At 40.5% G+C, this 23,301-nt stretch overlaps 2 protein-coding genes across 3 annotated transcripts in view; one reads left to right on the plus strand and one right to left on the minus strand.

Moving 5' to 3' along the window:
* Window positions 1-1,942: 1,942 nt before the first annotated feature.
* timm13 (translocase of inner mitochondrial membrane 13 homolog (yeast)) lies at window positions 1,943-5,406 on the plus strand. The gene is made up of 3 exons (XM_034179848.1): window positions 1,943-2,160; window positions 3,990-4,058; window positions 4,158-5,406. Exons 1-3 carry the CDS (start codon window positions 2,038-2,040, stop codon window positions 4,254-4,256), a joined length of 291 nt encoding a protein of 96 aa, XP_034035739.1. The 5' UTR covers window positions 1,943-2,037; the 3' UTR covers window positions 4,257-5,406.
* Window positions 5,407-10,331: 4,925 nt separating this feature from the next.
* Window positions 10,332-23,301, minus strand: part of tmprss9 (transmembrane serine protease 9) — a 42,861-nt gene continuing 29,891 nt past the window's right edge. For both annotated transcript variants that reach the window (XM_034179850.1, XM_034179849.1), the window contains exons 15-16: window positions 21,893-22,029; window positions 10,332-10,895 (exon numbers count right to left, since the gene is read on the minus strand). In XM_034179850.1, coding sequence (XP_034035741.1) covers window positions 10,734-10,895; window positions 21,893-22,029 — 299 coding nt within the window. In that variant the 3' untranslated portion in view covers window positions 10,332-10,733. The remainder of the gene's footprint in view (window positions 10,896-21,892; window positions 22,030-23,301) is intronic.

The following is a 23,301-nucleotide window of genomic DNA, read 5'->3' on the forward strand; positions in this document are numbered from 1 at the left end:
AAAATAAAATTCAAATGAAGAACTCTTCACAGATCTGGCCTACTACATCACATCCCACTTGTCAATGCTACAAGGGAATATAAATGTCTGTTCCCTTCTGGCTGTACCACCAAGTTTTTGTGGTGTGGGTAGTTTCCTATACACATCCTCTCTAGGGATAACTCCATCATTTTCTTTGAAAGCGAAAATGGGCTTTCCATCCACAGACCTCTTGCTTCTTCTTAGGAACTTTGCTCTGATGTCAGCACCATCAACCTTCTCAACCAATCCAACATAGTTGTAGGATTTGGTTTTGCCTGCAAAGTTTACAATAGCAAAGTCCCCAGCAGACAGATCCTTGTCACCATCATTATCATCATCATGATTCTGGACATCTGAACTGTCATAGTAGTCAGAGTGTGAGTGAGTGTGAATGACAGTGTGAGCCATATGATTATTACCTGTCCATCACTTTAGAGAGGTTATCAAAGAACTCCCCCACATTGTGCCTATTAAAGGCAGTAGCTCTACCAAGAGAGGTTGCTTCAGGAGTGCGGCATGATAACTGGTAGCGTGCTTTAAAGGCCGCAAACCAATCACATCCTATGAAAGATTAAGTTTTTTTTTAGCATTATTATAATATCTCTTAATTTTTCCCTTATTGAGCCATTGCAGTTTACATTAAGATTTACATAAGTTGAAGCTATAATAATAAGCATTTCCTTGGGAAATAATTATTAATGGTCCCTATTACTTTTTCTTAATAAATGCACATTTAACCAAACCTGCTTTTTCCTCTTTGATCCAGCTGGCAGGGATATTAAAAGTCATTTCTTCGTGCACTCAAAAGCCAGTTCACGCCATTTAATGGGACTTAGACCATGAAACATCGCTGCTACGGCCTTTATATGTTCTGCCAGCTCTTTCTCCATATGTTTGTTAAAGACTTGATTGGCAAATCCAGTTCTTTTATATCCTGGCCTTATTTCTTCTCCATGTATCATTTTAATGTCATCCTGCATATGTTCATCTGCCTTGCCACCTGACGAATGGGCTCCCCTTTCTCCACCTCTTGCACTGCTCTGTCCATGACCTCTAGAGGAGTGGAAGCTCTGTCTGTCTTCTTCTTATAATTTTGTGGCATGACGGTTTATTTCTGTTTTTACCCTAAAAATAGGAATGTCACACAGTTTATTGATTAAATATAAGAATACAATGTAAAATTACAAAATGTTCATAAGTGGGGGTGAGTTGTGCCACTGGCACAACTTAACTCAGACCTTTTGGCACAAATCACCCCAACCCCACCATTTTGGAAAAAATGCATGATCCAGCAGATTTAAGCTAACATCATGCTAGCTATATAGACTCAAAGTGTAGCTTACCAAAGCACTGCAACATGTGTGAAATGTTTTTAAACTTGTCTATAACCATTCAGATACAACAATAAAAAAAAAACCTTGATCATAGAAATTTTACTTTGAAGGGAAAAAACAGTTTTTGCACTTAAATATGCTTACATCTCATGCAATGATGCTCCCTTCTTTACAGGATGAGTAAAATGTCTGACTCTTCAAAAATGAGTGGTCACATGGCCAATTCCTTATATGGTTCCAGAGAAACAGGTGCTGGCACAACTTACCCGCGGCACAAATCACCCCACTCTCCCCTAAGTGAGTGGGTTCCATCCCAGCCTGCTTGTGTAAGCAACAACTTAAAAACAGACACGAGTGATGAGGCAGATGTTAACTTTGATTGTTCAGATCAACTGTAAAAGCAACTTTGTTTTGAATGTGCAGCCAGGATGGCAGGTAATAAAAGAAGAGAAAATATCCTTCAGTCTAAATATTATATGCAACAGGCAGAATTTTAATCAGTCGGATTAGCATTTTATTTGCCAAAAACTACACTTCCCGTGTAGCCTTTGAGTATGCGGATATGACGTACATACACGTCCGCCAATCTCAAGGGCACCAGTCATAAGCTAACTTTAGCAGGGGCACGTGTGTTCCGGCAGTATCGTTAAATCAGAGGGTTTTGTGTTTATTTCTGGTAGAAATGGACGGGTTCGGTTCTGATTATTCAGCGGGAGGAGCAGGTGCAGGTAAAATGGACACCGGTACGATTATAGAACAAGTGAAGGTCCAGATTGCGGTGGCTAACGCACAGGAGCTACTTCAGGTAATCAGTGACCACTGCTGTATAAATAAAAAGGCAATTTCAGAACAGTGGTACTACCTCTAATAGTCTGTATGTACCTATGTTACCAGTAAAGTCATTTACATCACCTTCAGTTATGATTCGTATCTTTAATAATTTAACGGGCTACGTTGTGTAAATGTGCCCACTTAACTTGAATTGGCACTCAACATAAAGTACCATTCTCAGGAGACTTTAGATAACCCTCTAAAACCCATTAAAATGCAGGACACAACAGAAAACCTAAAGTGCTTTGGCCTGCCCTCTATGTTTTCATGTTTACCTGTTCTACTCACACCCGATTTAAGACAGTCATGATTGGTGTAATTCATTTATCGTCTCTTTTACATATCCCAACCCTAACCAATCAGCCACAGCAACATCTCAACGTTTGCTCAACAAATTATAAACCTCCTATCTTTAAACTTTGAAAGTAGAACTGCCATTATTATCACTTATGAGGCATTGCTGGGCCGGTAACATAGTTTTACATTTACGCTACTTGTCGGGTATTCCAATACCCTCTTGCTGTGCATAAAGTGATGACGTTATAGCATGCGCAACCCAAGAACTGTCTGCAGACGATAACATGAAAAGACGAGAAGTGTGTGTTGGTCACAATATGGATATTCCGGATGATTTTATCATGGATAGTCCGACAATGAACAGTAGCCAGAGCAGCCGGCTAAAATGAGCCAACTTTTTATGTACGTGTTTGCTGGGTGTTGTGCGTTTTGAAATGACATTAAATATTGTTAATGTGATTCCACGTTTTGTGTATCTCAGTAAGTGATAATAATGCAAAATAACATGCAGTTGTCGTGCGGTATGCATTTTCAGAGGCCCGACGTCCATGCCCAGTTGCCCAAAATGACCGATATTCACCCTCATCTAACTCTGGCGAATATCGGTCATTTTGGGCGACTGGGCATGGATGTGGGGTCTCTGAAAATGCATACCGCCCTCCAAAAGCATGTTATTATATGAATATTCTATTGATCAATTCTATTTATTTATGGGTGATTCTTTAACTACGGGCACTATTGGCCTTGTAAATGTAATTTCCACCACACCATTGCCTTACAATATAAAGCGCCTTGGGGCAACTGTTTGTTGTGATTTGGCGCTATATACATGTGCTCTGATGTCACTGTTTATCTCCATAGAAACTACCCAAACAAACTTTCATACAAACTGTTTAAAGGGACATTACAGTGTTGTGGTGGAAATTACGGCAGTAGTGTGGGACAACTACATTTTGTTTAAAAAAAAAAACAAAACGGTTGTATGACATTGAATACCCCAATTATGTTTTGATTATTTTACTGATATTTTATTCAGAGTTATTTTAAAACATTAGAAAAAACATTTCTTTACCATTCATTTTTATCATTGAAGATCAAAAGTCTGGGTGTGGGACAAGCACAAAACGGCAATATTTGCATATAATGATGCTGAAAAAAGGTGAAAAAGTCATCATAGACTACTAGAACAAAGTTCTTAACACACTTTCATTGTAAAGATAACTATAAAAGTGTGAAATTTCCCCTTTTTGTGTTTTTCATATGATCAAAGGACATAATAAGTGTCCGTAGTCTAAGAATCACCCTTATACAGCGCCAAATCTAAAAGTGTTAACGCTGTCAGGTCAACAACACAACTGATTGTTTTTATTTCCAAATACAGTATCAGAACACAAGTTATGCTTATTTAATATCTCCTAATTGATTTTTTTTTTTTCATTTTTGCTGTTATACCTGATACCCAGTTGGTGTCTATTAAAAATAAAAACTTCTAATCTCCTCTTCTAGAGGATGACCGACAAGTGCTTCAAGAAGTGTGTCTGCAAACCTGGAAGTACGCTGGATAACTCTGAGCAGGTGTGACCACTTATCAGAATTGATGATTTGAGTGTTTTTTTTTTTGTCGTTTTTTTTTTTCTTTTCTCAGTCATGATCAAACTTCTCTTGTCCTCACAGAAATGTATCGCCATGTGTATGGACCGTTATATGGACTGCTGGAATATTGTGTCCCGTACGTACAACTCCAGATTACAGAGGGAACGGGCTCGAATGTGAATGCACTGTACGTTGTCGTTCTCCTCCTCGGACCTCACAGATTTAAGTTGAAGACCACAGGGTGCCTCAAACAGCACCGTGTGTGCGCGGATGCATCAGCAGCAGCAGCAGCACACATCATGATAATATTACATCACGGACGAGCAGGCGGAGCCTGTGGACACGAGTGTGGACAGTGTCTCTGTGGGCAAATTCATTTTGCTCTGAGTTGAGTAACTATTTTAATACTTGTTTGGGCTTTGACATTATAATCTGATGGTAAATAAATATGAAATTTCTGAAGCAGTTTTGAAACTTTCAGAACAAATCCAGGAAGTGTTTTGAAATACTTTGAAAATTGCCGTCTTGATGTTGGTGCAAGTCATACTGTCAGAACTTTGTGATGCATTTGTTTTAAGTAATTTGAAATGGAAGTTGAACACGTAGCTGATGTCTCAAAAATCAGATGTAAACCCTTTGCTGGTTATGTTTGGAGCAGCTTCAACTTGGGAGTTGAAATCTGTACAAAACTTTCAGGCAAAAGTATGCATACATAGGATGTCGTTAGAGATCAGTTGAATGCTGAGGAAGGCATGGCTCCAGCTGCACCGCCTGTCATCGGTGGTGGCTACACAGGTCTGCGCCTGCTGCAGTCATCACGCCGGCCACACAAGCGTCTGCTAACGGTTACCACAACCGTCAGGTTGTAACCAGCCACAACTCTGCCTCGCTAGCGAGTTTGTGCTTTTTAGCTGCAGATCTCGCATCAGGTAGCCACATTCTCACAGCTAACGCCATGGTACTTTACTGTGCTTCACGTCAGGAGCACAACTTTTTTTTCTCGTGTAATTTCAGCACACTCGCAGTACGTGAACGGTGCTGTCAGGGCGAGTGGACAGTGCACTTTATTCCAAAACAGAAGGTTCCAGGTGCAAGACCACCTGTACCACATTCTCCATGGAATGTGGAACTGTCAGGAAGTGCGTCTCACGTAAAACTTGTACCAAATGAAGATTCTTGTCTGACCTGCTGTGCTGACAGCGCCCCCACAAGCATAAAGGAAGAAGCTGGAAGGTCTTACTGTGCAGCACATGAACAAAAATACGTGAAGTGCAGTAACCACATTTTATATCAACTGTTATGTGAGAGAATAAAAATTGAATGAGGGTCATTTGAACAGTTGCAACTTTTGAACGATTTATTTGTAACTGTAACTTGTAGAGATTTTATTGGAAATACCCACATGGGAAAGTCTGTGACTATTCATTACTGCAATACCCACACTTGTATATTCATAGCATGTCAAGCAAAATTATTTTTAGATATAGACTCCACGCAGTCTGTGTCATATATGTTAAAAAAAAAAAACTTTATTAAACATTTGCGCAGGTTGGGTTTTGGAGCATGCGTTGGTGCCACATCACATCCATCACTCTCCATTAAACAGCTTTGAGTACCAAATATCAACTGCCCATGCAGAAAACTGATCCATCCCCATCTTGGAATTTGCCATCTATCTGTTGCAGTCAGGTAGAAGGTGTGTCCCTTTGGGTTTTTTCCAGTTACTGGGGTTCTCAATGCTGAGCCATCTATGTGCTGGATTACACTCAGAAAAATGCACCACATGACCAAAGTATATCAGACATTCTCTCACAATGGCAGTGATACTCATGGGAGTCTCCCCAAGTACTGGTAACTTAAACACAGAGTCCTTGTACCAAAAACTGCTGTCACAGATTAATTAATACCTCCCCCACCCCTGTGAAATTGAGCATTTTCATTTTCTTAAGTGCTTTTATTTTTAATAGAGCAAGAAATTTTCAACTCGGCATTTCTGCATATCCTAGTTTTTTTTGTGGGTGCTTACATTAGTTTACTTTGCACATAGAATCAAAATTATTTCACAAAACCTTCCAGGGTCAAACTTATTAGTCCTTCTGATGCTAATAGTCAATTGTGGATCCTTTTTGCTGGATAACAGCCTGCAGTTTGTTGTAGTTTTCAACAAGTCTCAGACATGTCTCCTGAGGGATTCCAGCCCATTCTTCTTTGGTGAAGCTCAAGCGCTTCCAGATTTGATGGCTTTCTGGAAAGGGCCTTGTTCTGCAGTTCACCCCACAGAGTTTCAGTGAGATTCAAGTCAGGGCTTTGTGGAGGCCAGTCTATAGCGTTCACTTTGGTCTTTAGAGGTAGTTCTTCACCAGGACTGATGTATGTTTTTGGTCGTTGTCATGTTGGAAGACAAAGTGATGACCCAGACCCAGTTTTGTTGCTGACTGCTTGAGGTTTTCTTTGAAAAATCTTCACATATCCATCTTTCTTCATGATTCCTTCCACCTTGAGGAGATTCCCTGTTCCAGATGCACTGAAGCATCCCACAGCACAACACTCCCACCCCGTGTTTTACTGTGGGGACGGTGTTCTTTTGGTTATACACCCCTCCCTTCTTTCACCAAACATAAGCAATGCCTTTGTGGCCAAAGAGTTCTACTTTTGTCTCATTTGATCAAAGGACACACTTCCAGTTGGCATAACCTTTCTTCAGGTTGTCCTTAACATACTTCAGTCTGGTTTGAAGGTGTCTCTTCTGCAGAAGTGGAGTTTTTCTTGGTCTACAACCTGGCAGTCCGTTCCTCTCCAAGGCTCTCGTGACTATCTTCTTTGAGACTACAACTCCCGACTTGGCTAAGTCCTTCACTTGTGTCTTGGCAGTTGTTCTGGGGTCTTCAGACACATCTCTCACTAGTTTTCTTTCCAGAGTCTTTTAAATATTTTGCTTCTTAACCCTGCCTAGCTTGATGTGTACTGTGTTGCTCTCTTTGAATGTCTTGATGATACTTCTCACTTCAGTTCTTGACACTTGGAAATGCTGTGATAACTCCTTCTCCTGCTTTGTGAGTGTCAATAATTATTTTTCTCAAGTTCAAACTGATTTATTTTGATGTTTTCTTCAGTGACACCTCTCATCCTCACTGAAGTTTTTATACTGTTGTGTACTTTATATGCACCCAAAATAAAACTGATGTTTAGAAATGCTGTGTTGAAAATTTCTTGCTCTGCTAAAAGAGCATGTGAAAATTTTGAAGAAAACGTTAAATTTCATAGAGAGCTAATAATTTTGTCCTCATCTGTTAGGTAACTACTTAGTCCAAGTCTTGCACCCATAGAGTAAGACAGGAAGCACCAGGGCCCTAAAGACATGGACCTTCATCATTCTTCAAAGTTCGCCAAACACCTCTGTCCAGTGACCTCATGACTCCATAAGCTCTTGCAGCTGTCTCTTGTCTGTCTCTTCATATCAGTGTCTGAGAACTCAGATCTACAACCCCAATTCCAAAGTTGGGACGTTGTGTGAAATGTAAATAAAAACAGAATATGATTTGTGAATCCTCTTCAACCTATATTCAATTGAATACACCACAAAGAAGATATTTAATGTTCAAACTCAAAGACTTTTGTTTTTGTGCAAATATTGCTCATTTGAAATGGGTGCCTGCAACACATTTTTAAAAAGCTGGGACAGGGGCAACAAAAGACTGGGAAAGTTGATGAATGCTCAAAGAACACCTGTTTGGAACATTCCACAGGTGAACAGGTTAATTGGAAACAGGTGAGTGTCATGATTGGGTATAAAAGGAGCATCACCAAAAGGCTCAGCCATTCACAAGCAAAGATGGAGCGAGGATCACCGCTTTATGAACAACTGCATGAAAAATAGTCCAACAGTTTAACAAGGTTTCTCAACGTTCAGTTGCAAGTAATTTAAGGATTCCATCATCTACAGTTTATAATAGAAGATTCAGTGAATCTGGAGAACTTCCTACACGTAAGGTCGAAAATCAACATTGAATGCCTGTGACCTTTGATCCGTCAGGTGGCACTGCAATAAAAACCGACATTATTGTGTAAAGGATCTTACCACGTGTGCTGATCTTACCTCCATTGTATGCTGTCCTTGCACAAATAAATGAAATGAAATGTGGGCTCAGGAACACTTCAGGAAACCATTGTCAGTTAACAGTTCATCGCTACATCTACAAGTACAAGTTAAACTCTACCATGCAAAGTAAATGCCATACATCAACATCATCCAGAAATTCCGCCGCCTTCTCTGGGCCTGAGCTCATTTGAAATGGACAGATGCAAAGTGGAAAAGTGCTGTGGTCTGATGAGTCCACATTTCAAATTGTTTTTGGAAATCATGGGCGTCGTGTCCTCCGGACAAAAGAGGAAAAAGGCCATCCAGATTGTTACCAGTGCAAAGTTCAACAACTTACACATCTGTGATGGCACCATCAATGCTGAAAGGTACATCCAGGTTTTGGAGCAACACATGCTGTCATGCAAGCAACGTGTTTTTCAGGGACGTCCCTGCTTATTTCAGCAAGACAATAGCAAGCCACATTCTGCACATGTTACAACAGCGTGGCTTCATAGTAAAAGAGTAGGCACTAGACTGGCCTGCCTGCAGTCCAGACCTGTCACCATTGAAAATGTGTGGCGCATTATGAGGCTCAAAATACAACAACGGAGACCCCGGACTGTTGAACAACTGAAGTCGTACATAAAGCAAGAATGGGAAAGAATTCAACCTACAAAGCTTCAACAATTAGTGTCCGGCAGTCCCAAACGTTGAGTTGTTAGAAGGAAGGTGATGCAATACAGTGTAAACATACCGCTGTCCCAGCTTTTTTGAAATGTGTTGCAGGCATCCATTTCAAAATGAGTAAATATTTGCACAAAAACAATAAGTTTATCAGCTTGAACATTTAAATATCTTTGTGGTGTATTCAATTGAATATAGGTTGAAGAGGATTTGCAAACCGTATTCTGTTTTTATTTACATTTACACAACATCCCAATGTCATTGGAATTAAATGACTTAAAACCACGTTCTTGCCTGCTGGAAATCTCACCGTTGACCCTATTGACCTTTACCTGAATGCTGACCTTGGCTGACTTTGCCAAGGCAATTCCTGAATCCCCCTACTATGGTCCAAATCGGTTTGAAAATCAATTATTTAGCCTCGGGTCCAAGACATTTACCTTTGTCAAACCCCCTCTCAGGGCAATTCTGGGGTCAACCATCATCCACATCCCAAGTTTAGTAGAATGAGTCAAAGACCCCGGATGAGTCGGTCAACAAAATACACAGACATGACCTCTACCCCAATGATTGACCTTTGCAAATTTGACTTTTAATAGTCAGTTACAGATCCAACTAACAGATGAAATTTTGGTGGGAATCTTCCAAAGGACCTGAGAGCAGCCGGGGAACACATTACAGCATGATTCTGCAATAGTTTTCATTTATGAATCTGGCTCATTATTTCCACTCATCACACGTCTACTCTCTCCCCATATGTACTGTAATATTGATGCCAATACTGGAATTGCCTCTAGCAAGTGGCTGATAGCAGTGCATTGTGAATCCACTAAATTGCAGTTTTTTTTTTTTGGCATGAAAACACTTGATACGGTGCTTATTCTTTTTCAAACATGTTCAAGACAAAATACTTTGGTGTATAAAGTAAACAGTCCTGTTTTGCACGAGGAAGGATGCAGGCTTTTTACACAAGAAATCCCCAGGAGGACTCCAGGAGCAACTTGGTGTTTTCACAACTGTGGATCTGACATTCACAAGCCTCCAAACAGTCCTATATCAAAGTACACCTTGAGAACAAAACAGTTTTGTCTGACCTGCTTTCTAGTTGTCACTCTATCTGCGGCCCTCCACAGTAGTAGGTTTGTTTGAGAGGGGTCTGCCTTGCTGCAGACAGGGCGCTGCACATTTCTCAGCTTTGTGTGCATGCTTTTTTTAGCTGTCAATTTTGCAAAGCAACAGCTTTAAACATAAAATCTTCTCTGAACATCTTTGATTTAATGGTGTGGTGTGTGTGATTGTGTGGACCAAACGGAATTTTTTGGTGGGGGTGGGTGGACTGCCTTCAGGTTTGCATTTCTCTTAAAGAAATACCAGCGAGACACATGTGAAAAAGGTTGTAGTATTTAAACCTGGCCTTAGTAGAAGCTAAACTATACAGCTGTATTTTTGCCATTAAATGCACCTTTCAATAACTCTATTACAGTTTTTTTTTCCTCTCTCTACCTCTAGATACAAATAATTCCATTAAAAGAATGACATATTCTGCATGGAACACAAAATGGGGAAAAGCATACAACGCAGGCCCATGCAACCGGGCAAGATAATAAATAGCTGAAATAAATACTTCATGCATGTGTTGGTAGTATGTCCATGAATGTCACTTCAGGGTTCTCCATTTTTATTCAGTACTTGTGAAACCTGATAATTACACAGTATTACGAACAGACCTATGACCTGTAGGCCACGCAGGTCAATACTGGTGAAAACTGAGTATATGGGGTGGAATGTCTGCAGACGTGACTTTGAGATGATGCTCTTGAAAGTCCACTTCCTCCATGTCGCTCACCAATGCTTTTCTGGCTCCAGCTGCTCTTGTTGGAGTTTGTGGCATGTCAGAAAGGCAGATAGTTGGCTATCCACTTCCTGATAGATGTTACACGAGTGTAAACGCCAGGAAAACCTATTCGCCCACATCCGTGTCCCCAGCTGGTCACCCCCGCGACAAACCACTGGCCTGAAATCTGACGACAAGTCAGCGGGCCTCCGGAGTCTCCCTGCATGACAACAGATGTAATAGGAAAAAAAAGGGGTTGTGTTATGATTTTCTGTCACTAGATGTCAGACTTGCACCTGACTTCAGCATGTAAACAAAGCTTCCCTCCTTGGCCACTCCTCTTCAACCATCCCTCACCCACACTGAGCAGAACAATGAGTTGAGGCCTTTCACCAGGTCTAACAGCTCTCAAGTGGAAAAAGCACACATACAGTATGAATTGTAGTCTGACCATGTTCTTGTTTGAGGAATATCTAACATCTAAATGTAACATTTGGATATTTCTATATATTGATACAGTGATATGTAAAGGTTTGGGCACCTCTGATGATTTCCATGATTTTCCTTTATAAATCATTGGTTGTTTGGATCAGCAATTTCAGTTAAATATATCTTATACGAGGTCTGTTAGAAAAGTAACCGACCTTTTTATTTTTTGCAAAAACCTGATGGATTTGAATCACATGTGCTTGCATGAGCCAACCTTGAACCTTCGTGCGCATGCGTGAATTTTTTCACGCCTGTCGATTGCGTCATTTGCTGGTAAGCAGGCTTTGTGTGAGGACATGTGTAGTGCGCTTGTCGGATTTTCTTTGCAAGGAAAATGGCGGAACGACTGGAGCAGTGCGACTGCATCAAATTTTGCCAGAAACTGGGCGACAGCCAGGTGGAAACCATTCGGATTATTCAGACGGCTTTCGGTGATGATCCTATGGGCATCACACAGATTAAGGAGCGGTAGAACCGGTTTAAAGATGTCTGCACAATGGTGGAGAGCGAGCCACGCTCCGGTCGGCCATCAACATGCTGAAATGACCAGATAATTTACAAAGTGAACGCTGTGGTGATGCGGGACCGTCATGTGACTATCCGAGAAATCAGCATTTTTTCGGCACATTCCACTGTGACAGAAGATTTCAATCAATCAATTTTTATATAGCGCCAAATCACAACAAACAGTTGCCCCAAGGCGCTTTATATTGTAAGGCAAGGCCATACAATAATTATGTAAAACCCCAACGGTCCAGAGAACGAGTGGGACCCCCCTGTGAGCAAAGCACTTGGCTACAGTGGGAAGGAAAAACTCCCTTTTAACCAGGAAGAACCTCCAGCAGAACCAGGCCATGGAAGGGGCGCTTTTTTGCTGGGACTTGTTTGGGTCTGGAGGGAGGAGAACCAGGGAAAAAAGACATGCTGTGGAGGGGAGCAGAGATCGAGTCACTAATGATTAATGCAGAGTGTTGCATACAGAGCAAAAGAGAAAGAAACGAGTGCATCATGGGAAACCCCCCAGCAGTCTACGTCTATAGCAGCATAACTAAGGGATGGTTCAGGGGTCACCTGATCCAAGCCCTAACTATAAGCTTTAGCAAAAAAAGGGGAAAGTTGATGCCTATTAATCTTAAAAAGTAGAGAGGTTGTCTGGTCTCCGATTACTGAATTGGAGCTGGGTTCCCCGGATGAGTGCTCTGAACGGCTGAAGGCTCTGCCTCCACATTACTCTACAAACACTGGCACCTACAAGTAAGCCTCTTTGCCGTCGTGAGAGCGAAAGCGATCTATGGTGTGATTGGTGGCGTTGATATGGTACGATGAGGGGGTTCCCTTAAGATAAGATGGGAACTCTGAATATTCAAAACCGTATAAGTAAGAAGAAGAATTTTTAAATTCTATTCAGAATTAGGAAGCCAAATATGAAGAGGAGGCCAACTATTATGGGTGTGAGAATGCTTCTCCTTCTCTCCCGCAGTATACTCTATGCGCATTTTGAATAACTGAAGGCTTTCTTTTAGCGGGAACAACTTTTAGGACAACCTTGATTAATATGAATTACAATATAGTCAGTCCTAGACGGAAATAAATGCATATGAATAGTTTTTCAGCATCACTCTGAGACAAGACCTTTCTGGACTTTAGAGAGGATTGCGTAAATCAAACAGCTAAGAAAGTCCTCCCTATTTGTTTAAATAGGGCGCTTTGAATGAACATATCCTGATCAAAATATGACTCCACGTTTCTGCACAGTATTACTAGAGGTCAGGGGTACAGCATCCAAGTAAGCGATCTGGTTAGACACAATCGTTTCTAGATTTGTGGGGGCAAGCCAGTTACCAATAACTCAGTTTTATCTGAAAGTTTAAAGCTAGGAAATTCGAGGAGGTCATCCATTCTTTATGTCTGTTAAGACAATCCTGCAGTTTGCAGTTAGCTAATTGGCGTGTGGTGTTGTCCTCTGGCTCATGGATAGATTAAAGCTGGGTATCTCGTGTAAACAATGAAATTTAAGCCAATTAACTCTAATAATACTGCCTAAGGGAAGCATGTATTAAAGTGAATAAATTGGCTTCCTAGCACAGAAACCCTGAGGACCCTTCCTAATTAACTTAGTCTGTGAGAAGATTCCCATTCCCATGAACAAATTGTAATCATAGACAAATATGATCAACCACCGCAGAGCCGGCCTTTTAATACCTATGGCAGGCTCTATCGTAATAAAATTTTATGGTCACCCAGTATCAAACAGCAGCACTGAGTGTTACAGAACAAGCACAGAGATGAGTCCCCACGTTCGAGGCATAAGAAGATCATTTGTAAACCTTCACTAATGCTGTTTCTGTTACTATGATGAAATTCTAAAACATGAATGAAACTCTTCAAATAGCCATTTCTTGCAGATGATAAGTTAGCTGTTTTAAACTACATTTCACAAGAATTTTTAAGCGAAAAGGAAGGTTGGAGATTGGCCTATAATTAGCTAGATAGCTGGGTCAAGTGATTGCCTTTTTAAGTAATGATTGTTAATTACTGCCACCTTACAAAGCTGTGTACATAGCCAAACTAAACAAAGATAGATTGATCATATTTAAGATCAAAGCCTTAAATATGGTAGGGCTTCTGAGCATGCCTGGGAGGAATGGGGTCTAATAAACATGGATGTTTGGATGAAGTAATAATGAAAATAACTCAGACAGAATCAATCAGGAGAGAAACGAGTCTAACCAAAATACCGGCATAACTGAAAGCAGCCAAAGCTAACATACGTCTTTGTTCTTGGGATGGGTTAGATGGTATGAGTACTTTTTTCTCTAATAGTTAAAATTTGGTTAGAAAGAAAGTCAATGAAAGTCTTATTACTCGTTAAAGTTAAGGAAATAACTCCAGCTAAATAGAGCTCTGACTCTTTGTCAGCCATGGATACAGTGCTGTGAGAAAGGAAACTTTGGGGTTGGGTGTGTTCTTTATTTTCTTCAAATTAGTATGAGTAGCAGAAGATCAAAGTTTCCCTAGCTTTACGGGAGGGCCTTTTTTTATAGAGCACAGTAATACTCTTGTTCCCAGGCATCTAAGTGAAGTCTTCTAAATTAGTGAGACGCATTTCCTCTCCAATTCGGGTTATCTGCTGGTAAGCTACGAGTTTTGATGTCTATACCACGGAGTCAGGCCTTCTGATTGATTTATTTAAACCTCTTTTTTTATTTTAGAGGCTACCCAGCATCCAAAGTTGTCTTCAATGAGGATGTAAAACTATTGACGAGATACTCTATCTCACTTACAGAGTTTAGGTAGCTACTCTGCACTGTGTTGGTATATGGCATTAGAGAACATAAAGAAGGAATCATATCCTTAAACCTAGTTACAGCGCTTTCTGAAAGACTTCTAGTGTAATGAAACTTATTCCCCACTGCTGGGTAGTCCATCAGAGTAAATGTAAATGTTATTAAGAAATGATCAGACAGAAGGGAGTTTTCAGGGAATACTGTTAAGTCTTCTATTTCCATACCATAAGTCAGAACAAGATCTAAGATATGATTAAAGTGGTGGGTGGACTCATTTACTTTTTGAGCAAAGCCAATAGAGTCTAATAATAGATTAAATGCAGTGTTGAGGCTGTCATTCTCAGCATCTGTGTGGATGTTAAAATCGCCCACTATAATTATCTTATCTGAGCTAAGCACTAAGTCAGACAAAAGGTCTGAAAATTCACAGAGAAACTCACAGTAAAGACCAGGTGGACGATAGATAATAACAAATAAAACTGGTTTTTGGGACTTCCAATTTGGATGGACAAGACTAAGAGTCAAGCTTTCAAATGAATTAAAGCTCTGTCTGGGTTTTTGATTAATTAATAAGCTGGAATGGAAGATTGCTGCTAATCCTCCGCCCCGGCCCGTGCTACGAGCATTCTGACAGTTAGTGTGACTCGGGGGTGTTGACTCATTTAAACTAACATATTCATCCTGCTGTAACCAGGTTTCTGTAAGGCAGAATAAATCAATATGTTGATCAATTATTATATCATTTACCAACAGGGACTTAGAAGAGAGAGACCTAATGTTTAATAGACCACATTTAACTGTTTTAGTCTGTGGTGCAGTTGAAGGTGCTATATTATTTTTTCTTTTTGAATTTTTATGCTTAAATAGATTTTTGCTGGTTATTGGTAGTCTGGGAGCAGGCACCGTCTCTACGGGGATGGGGTAATGAGGGGATGGCAGGGGGAGAGAAGCTGCAGAGAGGTGTGTAAGACTACAACTCTGCTTCCTGGTCCCAACCCTGGATAGTCACGGTTTGGAGGATTTAAGAAAATTGGCCAGATTTCTAGAAATGAGAGCTGCTCCATCCAAAGTGGGATGGATGCCGTCTCTCCTAACAAGACCAGGTTTTCCCCAGAAGCTTTGCCAATTATCTATGAAGCCCACCTCATTTTTTGGACACCACTCAGACAGCCAGCAATTCAAGGAGAACATGCGGCTAAACATGTCACTCCCGGTCTGATTGGGGAGGGGCCCAGAGAAAACTACAGAGTCCGACATGGCCGTGTTTGGCCGTGAAAAGAGTGGTGGCGAAATGCGGCTCGCTCTCCACCGTTGTGCGGACGTCTTTAAACTGGTTGTACCGTTCCTTAATCTGTGTGATGCCCATAGGATCGTCACCGAAAGTCGTCTGAATAATCCGAATGGTTTCCACCTGGCTGTCGCCCAGTTTCTGGCAAAATTTGATGCAGTCGCGCTGCTCCAGTCGTTCCGCCATTTTCCTTGCAAAGAAAATCCGACGAGCGCACAACACGTCCTCACACAAAGGCTGCTTACCAGCAAAATGATGCAGTCGACAGGCGTGAAAAAATTCACACATGCGCACGAAGGTTCAAGACTGGCTCATGCAAGCACACGTGATTCAAATCCCTCAGGTTTTTGCAAAAAATAAAAAGGTCGGTTACTTTTCTAACAGACCTCGTATATATATATCTCTATCTATTGTGTGGGTAGAGAGAGTTCCCATGGGAAAAAAAGCTTTTTAACTTACCATCCCTGGTTCTCAAGACCAGGCACCTCTACTCTACTCTTCCACTCTCCTATTTTACTCTTCCTTTTTAGATATTTAGATATACCTTTGTATACTGGCATAGTTCCATCTTAGAATTGGAATATAATATATAAGATACAGTGAGGAAAATAAGTATTTGAACACCCTGCGATTTTGCAAGTTCTCCCACTTAGAAATCATGGAGGGGTCTGAAATTTTCATCTTAGGTGCATGTCCACTGTGAGAGACATAATCTTAAAAAAAAAAAAAAATCCATAAATCACAATGTATGATTTTTTTTTAATAATTTATTTGTATTTTACTGCTGCAAATAAGTATTTGAACACCTGTGAAAATCAATGTTAATATTTGGTACAGTAGCCTTTGTTTGCAATTACAGAGGTCAAACGTTTCCTGTAGTTTTTCACCAGGTTTGCACACACTACAGCAGGGATTTTGGTCCACTCCTCCACACAGATCTTCTCTAGATCTTTCAGGTTTGGAGTTTCAGCTCCCTCCAAAGATTTTCTATTGAGTTCAGGTCTGGAGACTGGCCAGGCCACTCCAGGACCTTGAAATGCTTCTTACGGAGCCCCTCCTTAGTTGCCCTGGCTGTGTGTTAGGGGTCATTGTCATGCTGGAAGACTCAGCCATGACCCATCTTCAATGCTCTTACTGAGGGAAGGAGTGTTTGCCAAGATCTCACAATACATGACCCCATCCATCCTCCTTCAATACGGTGCAGTCATCCTGTCCCCTTTGCAGAAGAGCACCCCCAGAGTATGATGTTTCCACCCCCATGCTTCACGGTTTGGGATGGTTTTCTTGGGGTTGTTCTCATCCTCTAAACATGGTAAGTGGAGTTGATTCCAAAAAGCTCTATTCTGGTCTCATCTGACCACATGACCTTCTCCCATGCCTCCTCTGGATCATCCAGATGGTCACTGGTGAACTTCAAACGGGCCTGGACATGTGTTGGCTTGAGCAGGGGGACCTTGCTGCCCTGCAGGATTTTAAACCATGACAGTATCATGTGTTACTAATATAATCTTTGTGACTGTGGTCCCAGCTCTCTTCAGGTCATTGACCAGGTCCTCCCTGTGTAGTTCTGAGCTTTCTCAGAATCATCCTTACCCCACAAGTGAGATCTTGCATGGAATCCCAGACCGAGGGAGATTGGACAGTCATCTTGTGTTTCTTCCACTTTCTAATAAATAATCATAACAGTTGTTGTCTTCTACCAAGCTGCTTGCCTGTTGTCCTGTAGTCCATCCCAGCCTTGTGCAGGTCTACAGTTTTGTCCCTGGTGTCCTTAGACAGCTCTTTGCTCTTGGCTATGGTGAGTAGGTTGGAGTGTGATTGATTGAGTGTGTGAACAGGTAACAAGTTCAAACAGGTGCAATTAATACAGGTAAAGAGTGCAGAATAAGAGGGCTTCTTAAAGACAAATTAACAGGTCTGTGAGACACAGAATTATTGCTGGTTGGTAGGTGTTCAAATACTTATTTGCAGCAGTAACATACTTTACATACATTTTTTTTTTTGATTATGTCTCTCACAGTGGACATGCACCTAAGATGAAAATTTCAGACCCCTCCATGATTTCTAAGTGGGAGAACTTGCAAAACCGCAGGGTGTTCAAATACTTATTTTCCTCACTGTATACCTTACTGAATTTTCATATAGCAGACAACCACAGTGATATTTGAGAAGTAAAATTAAGTTTATAGGATTTACAGAAAGTTTGCAATATTTCTTTAAACAAAATGAGGCAGGTGCGTAAATTTGGGCACCCCAACAAAAAAAAAATATCAATATTTAGTAGATCCTTCTTTTGTAGAAATCACAGCCTCTAAACGCTTCCTATAGCTTCCAATGAAAGTCTGGATTCTGGTTGAAGGTATTTTGGGCCATTCTTCATCTCAGGTTTGTTGGTTTCCGAGCATGGACAGCCCGCCTAAAATCACACCACAGATTTTCAATAATATTCAGGTCTGAGGACTGAGATGGCCATTCCAGAATGTTGTACTTGTTCCTCTGTATGAATGCCTTAGTAGATTTTGAATAGTGTTTAGGGTCGTTGTCTTGCCAAAAGATCCAGCCCCGGTGCAACTTCACCTTTGTCACTGATTCATGAACATTGTTCTCAAGAATTTGCTGATATTGACTGGAATCCATGTGACCCTTAACTTTAACAAGATTCCCAGTACCTGCACTGGCCACACAGCCGCACAGCATGATGGAACAACCTCCAAATTTTACTGTAGGTAGCAAGCATTTTTTTGGAATGCTGTGTTCTTTTTCAGTCATGCATACTGCCCCTTATGTCCAAATAACTATTTTAGTTTAATCAGTCCACAGCACCTTATTCCAAAATGAAGCTGGTCTTGTCCAAATGTTCTTTAGCATATCTCAAGTGACTCTGTTTGTGGTGTGTATGCAGAAAAGGCTTCCTCTGCATTACAACATCATACAGCATCTCCTTGTGCAAAGTGCGCTGTAGTTGAACGATGCACAGAGACACTATCTGCAGCAAGATCATGTTGTAGGTCTTTGGTGCAAGTCTGTGGGTTGACTATGACTGTTCTCACCATCCTTCGCTTCAGCGTATCAGATATTTCTTGGCCTGCCACTTCGGGCCTTAACTACAACCCCTGGCAATTCTGAGGAAAAAATTATGGAATCATGAAAAACAAAAAGAATGCTCCAACACATCACTAGTATTTTGTTGCACCACCTCTGGCTTTTATAACAGCTTGCAGTCTCTGAGGCATGGACTTAATGAGTGACAAACAGTACTCTTCATCAATCTGGCTCCAACTTTCTCTGATTGCTGTTGCCAGATCAGCTTTGCAGGTTGGAGCCTTGTCGTGGACCATTTTCTTCAACCTCCACCAAAGATTTTCAATTGGATTAAGATCCAGACTATTTGCAGGCCATGACATTGACCCTATGTGTCTTTTTGCAAGGAATGTTTTCACAGTTTTTGCTCTATGGCAAGATGCATTATCATCTTGAAAAATGATTTCATCATCTCCAAACATCCTTTCAATTGATGGGATAAGAAAAGTGTCCAAAACATCAACATAAACTTGTGCATTTATTGATGATGTAATGACAGCCATCTCCCCAGTGCGTTTACCTGACATGCAGCCCCATATCATCAATGACTGTGGAAATTTACATGTTCTCTTCAGGCAGTCATCTTTATAAATCTCATTGGAATGGCACCAAACAAAGGTCCCAGCATTATCACCTTGCCCAATGCAGATTCGAGATTTATCAATGAATATGACTTTCATCCAGTCATCCACAGTCCACGATTGCTTTTCCTTAGCCCATTGTAACCTTGTTTTTTTGTGTTTAGGTGTTAATGATGGCTTTCGTTTAGCTTTTCTGTATGTAAATCCCATTTCCTTTAGGCGGTTTCTTACAGTTCGGTCACAGACGTTGACTCCAGTTTCCTCCCATTCGTTCCTCATTTGTTTTGTTGTGCATTTTCGATTTTTTTAGACATATTGCTTTACGTTTTCTGTCTTGACGCTTTGATGTCTTCCTTGGTCTACCAGTATGTTTGCCTTTAACAACCTTCCCATGTTGTTTGTATTTGGTCCAGAGTTTAGACACAGCTGACTGTGAACAACCAACATCTTTTGCACCATTGCGTGATTATTTACCCTCTTTTAAGAGTTTGATAATCCTCTCCTTTGTTTCAGTTTGACATCTCTCGTGTTGGAGCCATGATTCATGTCAGTCCACTTGGTGCAACAGCTCTCCAAGGTGTGATCACTCCTTTTTAGATGCAGACTAACGAGCAGATCTGATTTGATGCAGGTGTTAGTTTTGGGGATGAAAATTTACAGGGTGATTCCATAATTTATTCCTCAGAATTGAGTGAGTCCATATTTTTTTTCCCTCTGCTTGGTCTAAAAAAGTAACCGTTACTGACTGCCACAATTTTTTGTCCTGATTTCTTATAGTGTTTCTTAAAGCCAGAAAAGTTGCCATTTGAAATGACTTTAGTTTTGTGTCATGTCTGTGATCTGCTTTTTTTCCTACAAAATTAAACAACGAATGAACATCCTCCGAGGCCGGTGATTCCATAATTATTGCCAGGGGTTGTAGTACTGTGCCTGCAGTCTTCCATTTCCTCACTATGTTCCTCACAGTGGAAACTGACAGCTGAAATCTCTGCGATAGCTTTTTGTATCCTTCCCCTAAACCATGATGTTGAACAATCTTTGTTTTCAGGTCATGTTTAGAGGCTCCCATGTTGGCACTTATTAGAAGAGATGTAAAGAGGAAAAACATTTGCAAATGGCCACCTTAAATACCCTTTCTCATGATTGGATTCACCTGTGTAAGGAGGTCAAGGGTTATTGAGATTACCAAACCAATTTTGTGTTCCAATAATTAGTGCTAAATGTATTTGAATCAATAAAATGACAAGGTTGCACAAATTTATGCACCTGTCTGATTTTGTTTAAATAATTATTTATTTATTTAAACACTTTCTGTAAATACGAGAAACTTCATTTCACTTCTCAAATATCAGTGTGTTTGTCTGCTATATGATATATTTAATTGAAATTTCTGATCCAGGCAAACAATGATTTATAAAGGAAAATCATGAAAATTATCAGGGGTGCCCAAACTTTTACATACAACTGTACAGTTGCTGTCATCTACAAAAATTCAACAGTTGAGTATTGAATACTCCTGTCTGTCTATAAATGTGGGGAGAGGCAACGATTTCACAGGACTTTTGGACACAAACTGTTTTCATTTTAGCTGTCAGTCATAGCATATAGATTGAGGCAAATATTTCATATCTGGCTTGTTATTCCACCAATGCACATGGGAGATTTTTAGCTGAGATTTCATGTTGGCTTTTGTAGCAATGACTTTCAATAACAGTTGTAGAATGTGTTAAAATGTTGTATGCCTAGCTCAAATAACGAGAATATAGTTGCGATGAGCCAAGATATGATTTTGCGGTCACTGAGGTTGTGAACTATTTAACACGCAAATCAGGTCAGATTCCTGTAGTAATGATTCCCCATCTGGGACATCTCATGCCAAGTGTGGTAGGTTTGGGGCCCAAGAGCCTAGTGTCCTTTCAAAAGAATGTATGACTCCTACAGCTACACCCCCCCACCAGTACTTTGAACAGGCAAGAGGCCATAAAGGACAGTAAAACAATCAATTAGGAACGAGTGAGAAAACGAGATAAAACTCAGTGGGCACAAAGAAAATGTCACTGGGATAGTAGCTGCTGAGAAGTTGGGTGCTTTGACCGAGACAGGAATGCGCGTGGATTTCCTTACATAAGGAGATTACAGAGGCAGACGAGACACTTCTTTATTTTTAGTGAGGAAAATCTATCCTCGCCCATCAGATGACATTTTCTCTCAAGTGCATCAGTGACCATAAATAAACAATAATTGCTTTGACGATTGTGTTTGCATCATAATTCTTACTAAAAGCATTTTTCGGTCAAGCGGTAGAAACATCTAAAGAGCAAAGGGTGAGATTTACTTTTCACTGACCTGGTTAACCATCCACTGTAAAAAAAAAAAAAAAAAAAAAAAAAACTCAAGTTATTGTCCAATTTCCCAGAACATCTGAGACTCTAATCTGAATCCTGCTTGGACGCTGCCAATGCTACAGTAGTATTACTGTGCCGTATCTTACCAGACAGGTGTCTCTGCCTCCTTCCATGTAACCAGCACACATCATATTTTCAGTCAGAACATTTCCGTACGGTTTCTGGCAGTCTGACTGGTCGATGACGTTCACTGCAGCTTTCTGGAGCAAGTTTGTCAATGAGCCTGTGCAAAATAGAAAATATAACACAAAGCTAAAATATCCTCAGCCATATAAGCATTACAGTTGTTTAATTAATTATTAAGATCCTATTGTCTTACATACAGTTTGAACATGTTCAAATTAAATTTGTTCATGTTGTGCAAATCAAGGAATATTTGTAAATCACCTTCTGTGCATTTGCAGGTATCAATGAGACAAATTTAACTCCATAGAAATTTTTTCACTGGCTTCCAGTCTATTTTAGAATACATTTTAAAATTTTATTGTTTGTTTTTAAAGCACTAATCAGATCAGCTCCACAATATATTTCAGATCTCTTAGGTCAGCTGATCAGCTCCTCCTTGTTGTCCCTAAGAGCAATTTAAAAATACGAGGAGATTGAGCCTTTTCTGTGGTGGCCCCTATTGTGGAACGAGCTACCACTAAAATAAGGTTGTCCCCCACCCTACCTACTTTTAAATCTCATCTTAAAACTTATTTTTATTCACTGGCTTTTAACTCAGCATGAGAGTTGCGTGACCTCTGTTCTTGTGTGATCTCTGTTTTTTGTTTGTCTTTTTGTGTCACCTCTGTTTTTGTGTGTATATCACTGTGCAGCACTTTGATAAACTTTTATGTTTTTTGAAATGTGCTATATAAATAAAGTGGATTGGATTGGATAGAAAGTTAGCTGTGAGTTAGCGGAGGTTAGCATGCACGCCAACATCTGCAACATGTCTTGTAAATGACTGCAGAGGTGTTATCAGGTTCCAAAAACAGCTTTTCAGTTTTAGAAGTGTTTATTTCTCGATAGCTTTTACATAAAATTTGATACAGAGGTTATATTTACACATGACGAAACGAAACAGAGTTTTGCAATTAGCACCCACTCTTATTGGACGGCATCTCTGCTATTTTAGCATTGTGGGATAGTTCGCCCCAACAGATTGAGCTCGCCGGACTACTTTTGCGAAACTGCTCAGCGTGCCGCTCTCGTTGGAGCGACAACCTGCAGAATGTGTCTCTTTGTCCCAGATAGATCTCTTTCAGTGCAGCTTCTTGTCCTGACTTTAACACGAAGTTAACACCCAAGTCTTTCATCGCCAACTGTAAATGGCAATCAAAACATTCCAATCGTATCTTTCTGAACTCTCCTGCATCAAATTCCATCCTGTCAACGTTTACAATGTGCTTGAGCGATAACCGGTGAAGTTGCTCATAAACTGTAAGTTTCTTAAATATTTATTACGGCCACTCTTAAATCTTAAGTTATCTTTATAATTTTATTACTGGTA

The sequence above is a fragment of the Thalassophryne amazonica genome, chromosome 10 (assembly GCF_902500255.1).
Source record: "Thalassophryne amazonica chromosome 10, fThaAma1.1, whole genome shotgun sequence".
In the NCBI taxonomy this organism is placed as follows: domain Eukaryota; kingdom Metazoa; phylum Chordata; class Actinopteri; order Batrachoidiformes; family Batrachoididae; genus Thalassophryne; species Thalassophryne amazonica.

Excerpts from the sequence above, each read along its gene's own strand:
- timm13 (XM_034179848.1), top strand. The coding sequence starts at position 2,038 with ATGGACGGGTTCGGTTCTGATTATTCAGCGGGAGGAGCAGGTGCAGGT. Across the intron at positions 2,161-3,989 it reads ACGCACAGGAGCTACTTCAG|AGGATGACCGACAAGTGCTT; the intron begins GTAATCAGTGAC and ends CTCCTCTTCTAG. Across the intron at positions 4,059-4,157 it reads CGCTGGATAACTCTGAGCAG|AAATGTATCGCCATGTGTAT; the intron begins GTGTGACCACTT and ends TTGTCCTCACAG.